At 40.3% G+C, this 10,524-nt stretch overlaps 1 protein-coding gene across 1 annotated transcript; it reads right to left on the bottom strand.

Moving 5' to 3' along the window:
• Positions 1-365: 365 nt before the first annotated feature.
• LOC137107343 (uncharacterized) lies at positions 366-10,315 on the bottom strand. Its single transcript, XM_067491277.1, has 13 exons — positions 10,159-10,315; positions 8,026-8,216; positions 7,372-7,536; positions 6,966-7,107; positions 6,083-6,521; positions 5,840-5,981; positions 5,314-5,460; positions 4,919-5,013; positions 4,152-4,339; positions 3,677-4,071; positions 3,465-3,561; positions 2,945-3,116; positions 366-1,170 (listed from the first exon to the last, which is right to left on the bottom strand). Exons 1-13 carry the CDS (start codon positions 10,282-10,284, stop codon positions 1,034-1,036), a joined length of 2,436 nt encoding a protein of 811 aa, XP_067347378.1. The 5' UTR covers positions 10,285-10,315; the 3' UTR covers positions 366-1,033.
• Positions 10,316-10,524: the final 209 nt, after the last annotated feature.

The following is a 10,524-nucleotide window of genomic DNA, read 5'->3' as shown; positions in this document are numbered from 1 at the left end:
TAGAAGCTTGTTCTAATCTTAGTTCTAAACCTTTCTGACAGTTTCAACCTAAACACTGAGAAATTATAACATTCTGCTGTTGGCCTTTAATTAGTCATAGTTAAGAAATAAGCTAAAAAAAAACCTTTGCTAAAAAAAACCTTTTAGAAGCCAGTAACTGCACTGGTGCCAGTACTGTCTTTCACTGCAGCTTTTAAAAGTGCAGATCAAACTTGTTTAAGACCTTGTTAAACAGTTAGCAGCAGCAATCTGGACTAAAGCTAAATGATGTAGAGACAGAATGACAACTAAAAAGTGTTAATCATCTCCCTCTCTGCCTCTTGAAACGAGCATGGGTGGCAAATAAAATAGACAAGACAGAAAAATCTAGAATCACGTTTATTGCTTATATTGTGATAGATTGTTGAATATAGGCTGCTCATAAAGCTTTAAACCAGTCATTTCCACAAGACAGCATGAAGCATAAAACTATAAGTGACGGTTACCAAAAACATTATGATTTGTCGTTTTGAGGTTCATCAGCTTGATATTTTGATTTGTGTTTTAAATGTTTTGTTTTTTTTATGGACTACGCACGTTATAGACATGGATAAGCTGCAGAAGCTGCACAGCTCAGCTCACAAGGAGAAGAAAACACAAGAATTGTAGGCAAAGGGGTACATCATCATCCTCTTCATCAACATCATCCTCCTCATCATCATCATCAGCGTTTGGTGTAATTCAGATTACATGTCTATAACACAACTGTGAAAGTCAATTTCATATTAAAGGGCAAACTTACCTAACATTTTACATAATTTAACAGTATCTAAAGATTTTTGCAGACATTCTTTGTCCAAACAAATCTTTCCTAGAGAAGCAGATTTTTATAAACTTATCACAGTTTCAAATCCATGGTAGCCCCTGTTTACATTTCTTTAACATCTGTACTGTGTGACAATGATTAATACCATCAGTACCCAAGAAAAAGTCAGACTATATCAGAGACTATTATTGGTTGTAGTCATATTTAATCCTTTTAAATGTTTGGTCTTCATTCTGAGTCCGACACCGGTAGGAGTTGGTATTTAGCTTTAGGCGTCTTCACTCGGTAGATCACCACTCCACACACCAGGAGGCAGACAATGATGAAGATGAGGTTCATGCCTAGATTCATGCTCAGACCAGATGCTGGAAAACAAAACAGACAAAAAATGGGTTTAATATAAATATGTATTTAAGAGGCCTGCAAACAATTCCTTGGACTTCATGTCTCGGTTTGTGCTCTGGCATGTAAAACAAACTTCTTTCATGTTGTCATTATCGGGTATTTGAGGAAAATATTGAATTTGATCCATTTGTGAAGGAATCGGCCAGATGTGGCAGAGATGCCACCAGTAAAATACATTTATACTCTGAGCAGGATGTGTCGCCTACACAGTGCTCAGGTTCATTGTGTTTGAAGCATGTTTGAATGAATCCCAGCTTGGACAGAACCATTGTCACGGTCTTCTGTTCCATTTCCTGCCTCCCTTTTATTTCGTATTCCCCTGTTTCCACATCCTGCCTTGTCTGGCCTACTAATAATCACCACTCCTAATTGTTTTCACCTGTTCCCCTGGACGTTTAAACCGGCTCTTGCATCAGTTCCCTGCCAGATTGTCTCTCTGCATAACTTCACTGAGTCTTCCAGCCGTTCTCGACGTGTCGTTTGGATGGAACCTTAACCTGCCAGCCTGTTAACCTGTCTGCCTATTGCCTACCTGCCAGGTGACTAACCAGCCGGCTGCCTGTCTGATCAGTTTGCCTGCTGAACTCTCCAGCTCACCTGCTCACCAGCTACTTCTCGAATCTGTCCCTAAACCTGATCACCTGTCTGACCCCCTGGCTTCATAAGTCCTTCTGATTATCTGAACTCTGCTCGACCGACCTGGATTCTGCATTGTGTTTCTTTCTGGCCTGGCTCAGAACTCTGAATTTATTATTGACTCTGTTTCTTGGATTGTGGACTTTGCTTTGTTTAACTGCTCTGTGTCGGTTAACTGGATCTGAACCTGAGTTTTCTGAACCTGACCCTGTACTCTATCATCTGGATAATGGATTCTTAGACCTGGACCTTGTCAGTACTCTGCCAAAGCCTGTCTCCTGTCTCCCCAGTGTTTTCTGTCCAGTTCCTGTTTCCTACAGTACTGACCCAATCTACTCTGTGGACCTCAAACTCTCTGTCTTGACACTGTCTGAGGACCTCTGATCTGGAATTTGCCCTGCTCTGCCTGTTTCTGCTCTCCCTACTCACTCACCTGTTCCTCCAACTGCACCATATGTTCAATCCCCTGCTGTGTCCGGCTACAAGTAAGCCCCCTTTTTGATTGTCAGCATTTTGAACCACCATAGTGGAACTTTCTTTTGCAGTGTCCATCCCACAATTGTACTGTTTATCCATGTAACTCCCACAAGGAGCATATAAAGCCACGCAGTGCTGCATTTGTCTTATCTGTGCAGCAGGCAGACAGCAAGCACGTGTAACACTGTGTAATTAAACAGAATATTTGTCTGGACTTGGACTCACCTTGGCTGTCAGATGTCCAATGATAAAATACAGTGAAAACAAATGTTAATTGCTTGGATAATTCACAACTACAATATTCTCACTAACTATCTCCAAACCGCGTAAAAGACAATTGGTCCATGATTGTGTTTAATGATGTTGGGTGAAAGGTGCTGATGTTGACAGTGGTTTCAATATTGTCCACACATTTAGAAAAGGGAATGGGTTTAAATAACAGAAGGTCCCCTCTGTGTAATGTAGTACAGCCCCTGAATGCATCACACCACGTGTCTAAACAAAACCTGAACATTATGTCCTTTGGGAAGGAGGACTAAGTGCAGGATTCATGGATCATGTGGAAGTGCTGTAAATGTAGGTAGGGGCACAAAAGGAGGTGGAACAGTAGTGGACACCCACCCTGGCTGTTGGCCGCTCCTCCCAGGCGCAGAGGTCCCTGGGAGATGGAGTGTTTGCTGCTCTCGGCTGCAGCTTCTCTTCTGTAACGACGGTTGGATGGGAGGCATCCCTGAGAGCATCTGGTGTTTGGGGCCCCGGCCTGACACAGGATGACGGTAGAATGGATGTAGACCTGCAGAAACATGGAGGCTGTAAACAGCTGGCCACTGCTGATTATACGTAACGAAGCTGGTTGTTTTCCAGCTGTTGTACTATTTCATATCTTTTCCAAATACAGTTTTATCTGCAGCTCACTACTACTACTTCTGATTTTGGCTAAAAAAAGGCTGTGTCGTGCCTATAATAGCAAAATGGTGCAAAGACCTCTGGGAAAGAGGTCATTGGGTACATACACACCAAAGCATTTCCATTGGGTGAAAAAGGCAGTTTTCTTTTCTTTTTACTATTTAGGCAGTAAAGCTTTAATAACCTGATGTAAATAAAACAAGTAAAACAGAGTTAAAGAAAGTAACCTGCTTACCTGTGGATAAGCACCAATGAATTCAAAAGCCTCCATTCCAAATCTGAATTGAGACTGGGAGCCAGGGTAAAGCTGCACTGTTTTGTCCTTCACACACCTGTGACAACATGGTGACATTGTTTTAAACTGGAAATGTGATGTAGAAATAAGCATTTATAATATAAATGCATGTGGTGGAGTATTAGATGAAGAAACTGATGCATTTTCTTTACCCATTTTCAATGATGGTGTAACTGATCTGAGAGTTGGGGTTGTCATACGGAGACGCCTTGACAGACTCCACGAACAGCACTACATTGGGGATGGAGGCATTCGCCTCGATTTGCATGAACATCATCTGTTTGAGATCCACCTCCACTGGATACCTGGTGGCAGCAATTTCTCTTAGGAACAGCTGGCTGTCATAGAATTCAAACTGGAAGGTGAAAGTCCCGAAGCCTTTGTCTGTGAAGACGTATGGGTTTTTGTGTATGTATCCCAGGGTCAGGTTGTTTCGCTTTGGAAAGCCACATTCAAAAGCGATCTCAACATCGTTGTCCCTGGAAATAATTTCACTTGTGTCAGCAGATGTGATCGCATTCCTGAAGTAGATGTTATAGTCATCCTCCTGAAATTGAATCAAACAAATAGACACTTGATTTAAGGGTCTGGATCGACTTCATACTGTGTTAGGTTTGTACGCTCTACCTCTAAAAAGGTTCCACATTCATTCAGTGACATTTCAGCCACCAGATGGGTTGAGTTGGAGAGTGTTTTCAGGTCGCAAGTAGAATTTGTGATGGCGTTCAGATGCAATTTGTTCTCATAGCGTCTGATGACGGAGTCCTTCTCCACTTCTACCTTCATAGATTTTTCACTGCATGTCACTTTGGCATCTAAACAGTGTGAAATGCATAACATGTTCAGGGTTGTGATGGTTTGGAGGCTGAAGCTTTAAACATAAAACACTCAAGCTGCAAATTAAATTTGTGCTCATGTGTTGTTAGGGCTGTGCGATGTGACGAGTAATTCATGTGCCCATAGTTAATTTCAAATCTCTAACAATATTAACAGCGATGAGCCACAGCATGAAGTGCACCTGTTCAATTTAATGCCATCCTATAAAGTGGCTCTGTCATGAAGCTGCTTTTACAAGATTATAATTTCTCAGGTGATAATTTTACTATGTGTTTATTATTGAGGTCAAAGTAGGTGGTGGACTTGTACTGGCATCTATTATATGAAGAAGTGGCTCTAAAGTTAAGGCCACACAGCCCTACAAGTCACAACGCAATTCTCTCCATATATAACGATTAGAACACACATTTCAGCACTTGATAATTTAACATGAACCTGGTGTAGTTGCAGAAATGTTCAGAACAACTTTCATGACAGAATCTTTCACAGTCCAGCCCCCGCAGAACATATGTAAGTAAAACCCATATACTAAAAGTATTTCAAAGTAGTCAACTAACCATGGTGTCCAACATCAACAGTCACACAGCGCAGCTGTGAGTGAACGCTTTGGTAGGTGTACCACCAATAGAAGTAGCCGTAATAGCTGTAATAGCTGTAGTTTAAAATGGGAGAGAGAGGAGTTTAAATTACATTTTAACTTACTGAATCTGAAACCACAAAAACGGGAAAAGAAATCTAACAAAATGTTATTTGAACCTTTTGTTGTTAAAGGCAAATTTTTCATTTCAGTTTAAACACTCCATGTTTTTTAATTGAATTAAAGTAGATGTAATATAAGATGAAAGTAAAGAAATGTGACAAAAAACAAATCTGACCTGAGTTTGTGTTAAATGCTAACTATGTAATCTAGGTTGAATCACATCTTGCCCAATTAGATGTATGAAAAGCTTACTAGTTGTAGTATCCTTGAGAAAAGAAGCAAATGGGAATGTTTTCATTTAGTTCATTTTGTGTTGGTTTCCACGTGATGATGAATTCTCCTGTTGAGATGCTCCGCTTTGAAATGCTGCTTGGCCCAGTGACAACCAGGTCAGTAATCCTAGAAGAAAAACAAAGTCTTCAAACCTTCAGAATGTGGAAAATATTTCTAAACATTGTAATGAGTTTACAGGAAATTATTAATTAGGTATGATAGGTAGCTGTCAAAGAAATAAAGATTCAGTCAGTAACTCATGACAAAATAAGGCCCAAGAGAAGGTTTTTAAAACTTAAGGCAAACTAATAATATTTTAGGGAGGAGCTTAAGCTCAGGAGGAGGAGCAGGTCATCCGCCAAATGCTGGGCCAGGATTTTAGTGCTCAGCTCCTCCAGTCCACATGGCGACGTGAACTTTGTCTCTCACTTGTAAATCACTTTGGATAAAAGAATCTATCAAAAGGGTAAAAAAAATAAAAAAATTAGAACGAAAATTTCCTTACGTGGTGAATTTAGCTGATGATCTGACTTTGATTTCAAGGGTGCGGTTGACATACGCAGGAATATTTGCTCCATTACTCGGAGTTGGTGATGAGAAAATGGGAATGTAATCACCATCAAGGCACGAAGGGACGTCACTGTCCACTGAAGATCACATGAATAAAGGCACAGGCTTTGATAAATTAATAGTTTTGTCACATTAAATTGTTCATTAAAACAAACAAACAAAAAAAATAGGAACAAACCATAAACAACAAACTGCAGAGGCAGCTTGCTTAAAGGAGGAACTGATGTTTGGTAAGGGGCTGTGTTGTTCACTGCAGCTGTGGTGGTGGTTGGGTTTTCTGTGGTTGTGTCTGCAATAGTAGTGGTGTTTGTGACCCACCACGCTGCTCCTGAGGTGGTGGTCGGTTGTTCTGTGCTGGTTGGGACCCACCACGGTACTTCTGTAGTTTGTGTGCTGGAGTTGATCGTTACTGCTTCTGTGGTGTTTTTTTCTGAAGTTGTGTTAAATAGTTGGTTTTCACGTTTACGTCTTGTGGCTGAAAGGGGTCCCTTTGTTGTGTAGGAGCCGTCAGAATAGGACACTGAAATGTAAGAGCTGGGAAAATCCTCCACCATCAGCTCAATGGGATAGTATCCATAACTGGAGCCTGCAGGTGTATATGTCAGGGAGCAGGAATTCTGTTACAATGAAAAAAGAGGGAAGATTTAAGAAAGATCCTGAGATGCTTGAAGTTCTTGGTACAGTAGAGAAACAGACTAGACTTTGTCACTGGAATCCATTTTATAAACCACGTTTTAACCATAGTTTTGTGATAGTATTTGGATTTAGAATACAGTATAAGCATAAAGAACCACTGTACTCGTGTTTTATTAAACTCCCTTAAACCTTTTCTTTGTAGCCAACCAGCCAGTTACACCTGCATTAACAAACGATATAAGGTGAAGGGTTCATAAATCATTTCTTACACCTCTGGTTAATCTCTACCAATTTACATATTATTGTGCTAATCCTCCTTAAAGATACAATTAGTCATTTAGCAGTTGCTAAATACTTTATCCAATCGTCTTTCAAGTTGCAGACATTAGGGGGAAAAAGAGTTTGGATAACTCCACACTTCTTACCGGATTCAAAGAGAACCCGTTGGGCAGGCCACACAGCCCACACTCATTTGTACTTGAATCTGTTGGGACTCTGCATCTGACCTGGTCACCATCAGGGTCAAACACTGTCAAATTCAGGGATCGTGGGCAGTTTCTGGGTATTCTGTAACACATCAGTAACAGTCTGTCTCAAATAATGGTTGATACAGCACAGAGTTGTGTAAGTGTTTCTACATACTGACATATTTGTGGAGACCACTTTTCGTTTTATTGAGGACCTTTCTGCATGGTGATGACAGTCTGACACTATATCAAAAGGCCGTTTGAAGGTCAAGGCTTAGTTTTAACGTTGGGATCTGTTACAGTTAGTTGGTATTCTAAGCATTGATGTAATCCAACAAACCACAAAGGAAACGGTGATTATTACCTGATAACAGGGACCGTGGTGGTGACAGGAGGACTGTTGGATTGACCAGTATCCGATCGAATTCCCATGTCCACGTGTGCCATCATTTTCATTGGTGTATTGTAGCCTCTGAGGTTCTCGATCCAGTATCCAATCCCATAATCATAGTTGTAGTAAGCGGAATATCTGGTCGAAGATATCAACATTGTCATTGTCTTTTTATGCTATGAACACATTTTCTTTATAATTTACTTTTATCTTATTTGGGTTGATGGACCGTTTCATCAGTCAGAAAATTATGTGTAACGTTTTAATGCCGACTATGTTTCCTGTATGTGAAAAGATACGTTGTCTGATCTGCACGGCCCATCCCTCTGTCTCGGTCTCGATCGCTATGTTTACTGTCATTTGCAGAGATCCAAGTCAAATGAGTTCTTAGCAGGCTGCTGGTGAGGAGCCAACAGTAGATTATAACTGAAGCGTGAAGTTGGAACACTGTGCATAGTCGCTAGTCATTATCAACATCTAGTGGGTAACATCTTTAACTGAGACTCTGACAGGTTGCTCCTCAGCCTAGTCCTGAGGAGGCCACAGTGGGAAACACTGATCTACATGTGTAAAACAAAGCAGATTTTACCTTCATCCTTGAACAAATACGTCTTAGTGACAGCTCACCTAATCCCGAAGGGGAGGTTGCTGCGGAGGTGTCTCACAGTCTTCAGCTCGTTTTGGCACCAGTAGTTAGGATAGTAATTAGTTGTAATGTATGAAGTGACACCTTCAGTCTGGAATCCACAGTCACCATAATAACAAGTGTAGCTGTTCTGGTAGCAGGAGGGTGAGGACTGCCGGTCACGAAATTCCACCTGCAGAGAATTTAATATGATCATGGAGTAAATGCATCCACCATAAATGTCATTTCAGCTTTACACCGATGTGAACAAAGGGGGACTGATTGCTTCTGTTATCACACATTACTGTGACGGCATGACACTGACATTATCAAACCTCCTTTTCAAACGTAAAGTTACCATTTCAGTTAGTATGCAGAAGTATCCACTACTCACAAAAAGTTAGGGATGTTCGACTTTCAGGGGAAATTTGACAATGCGCCTAAAATGCAGTCCAACCTTTACAGGTGAACTGGATTTGACCTTCTCTAAACATTTGAATGCACGTGTCCAACTTTTGGATCTTTCAGTACTTATTACATAACGTGTTGTTTTCTGACAAGGTGAATAACCACAGAAATCACAAGTGTCTGATCCGTGAACTGACTGGTTCTGGTTCAATGACAGTTTGTATTTAAACAGTCTTCTTCCTCATGCTGTTCACATTCTGACATCATGAGACCAAGATGCTCAAGGACGCATGACAAGTTATTGAGACATTGACATTTGTTGTTGTGGTTTATCCACCACTTAGTTTTTGTTTCAATAAATAGTTTGAGATGAAGAAATTACCATTGCATGCATGCATCTACTTAAACGCCCTACTTTCATCATATAATATGACTGTGGCATTAACTTTTACATTTTCCATATGTTTCACACGCAGGTGGAATATCCTTAACTTTATTGTAAATTTCACCTGTTTCAACCTGTTCTTTGCAAAATCCAACCCAGAGTTTCTTCATCATCTAATGCAATGAAGATTTGTAACAGTGGGTGTCAATGAAAATTATTGTACTTATTTATTTAACTTTATTTATGCAGGTTGTCTCATTTTTTTACCAAGAGAGACCCGAGAACAAGAAACGCTCATAGCCGTAGGAGTTTGGGTGGGAATCTTCTGGATTCTGTTTGATTCCAATTCTTGGTGTCTCAATTTGCTTTGTATTCCTGATAAAATAAAAGGAAAGAAGGGCCTGAGTCTTTGCCCACTGAGCTTCACGTGACATAACTGGCAGTTAAACTAAGTGGTTCTGTTAAAGATCATAATCCATCTCCTTTCTGCAGCTTTAGGAGTCTTTTTTTTTTTTTTCAAATGCTGAATGGACAAGAGCTGCGGTGTGTATTGCTGAGCCCCTCGTTGTAAGTGTATTTAATGTTTGCTGCGAAGCTGGCAATGAACTACGAGCTAAACATACCATGTGCACGTGGTACGTGTCCTCATGGTTCAGTTTTTTTGGTTTTTTTTTTCAATTTTTCATTCTTTTTCAAAAGTCACTTTTTAATGTTAGTTAATCAACTCAGAATCGGAGAAGTCATTTTGAAATTCGACATACTACATAAGACAACGGTCAACAATAAAATCAGTCACAAAACCAAGAAATAACTGATGCAAATGTAACCTGCTCCGGTTAGATACAGAGCAGGCTGTGTTTTCTAAGCAGACTAAGGTCCTTCAACTGCAGATGTTTTATGAATCTGTGGGAGCCAGCTTGTCCTAACTCGTCTCAGTCCTGGACAATCCCTCCCATTTCTGTTTACTCCTCTAGCTGGAATTTTCTTACTTATTGATCGGTGGTTTGTACTTGTCTATTGTCTTGGTTTGGTTTTTCATTTCTTTTCTACTTTTCACGTGGAGCAGCAGCTGTAACAAGGCAACAGAATGTCCCTCTGGGATCAAAGAAGTGGTTTGAATCTTGAATCTTGAATGTACATTTGGAATGTCCACGGTTAAGTAGCTAACGGATTGTGTAATGAGCTAACAAGCCTTAAAGTGGAGAAGCTGTATCAGGAAATGTGAGCAGACGATTGGTCGTCAAACCAACTTTGTCATATAGAGATCAATTAAGAGAAAATAATTTATTGTTAATGATCACGGATGTGGCAGGATCTACAATCTAATGACACCCAAACATACCTCAAAAGTCCCATCTGGCTTCTGTCCTTTTGGAGTGAACGTCACTTGGCCTCCATTGTAGTTGTACCACCACGCAGATGCAGCGTAGACCATAAGCAGCAGATGCAGCAGTAGGAGAGAAGTCATCCTGCTGACTGATGTGTCCTCAGTAGTAGGAGTCAGTAGGTGCCTTTTTTAAATGTTCAGCCACAAGGAAACAGAGTTTTTTGTTTATTTATTATTATTAGTTTTTGAACAGGTCGTGCATTTACGTAAAATCTAAAGCATGAAGAAGAGCTGGTTTTCCTCAAGAAAAGCAAACTTTATTTATGTTATTACCTGTTCTCAGCTTTTTGCTTTTTGTGAACTGGAACAATAGTTTTTCTG

The sequence above is a fragment of the Channa argus genome, chromosome 2 (assembly GCF_033026475.1).
Source record: "Channa argus isolate prfri chromosome 2, Channa argus male v1.0, whole genome shotgun sequence".
Taxonomy (NCBI): Eukaryota; Metazoa; Chordata; class Actinopteri; order Anabantiformes; family Channidae; genus Channa; species Channa argus.
This window is presented reverse-complemented; position numbering and strand designations above follow the sequence as displayed.

Excerpts from the sequence above, each read along its gene's own strand:
- LOC137107343 (XM_067491277.1), bottom strand. The coding sequence starts at position 10,284 with ATGACTTCTCTCCTACTGCTGCATCTGCTGCTTATGGTCTACGCTGCA. Across the intron at positions 8,217-10,158 it reads AGCCAGATGGGACTTTTGAG|GTGGAATTTCGTGACCGGCA; the intron begins GTATGTTTGGGT and ends AATTCTCTGCAG. Across the intron at positions 5,014-5,313 it reads TCTCAAGGATACTACAACTA|CTATTACAGCTATTACGGCT; the intron begins GTAAGCTTTTCA and ends TTTAAACTACAG.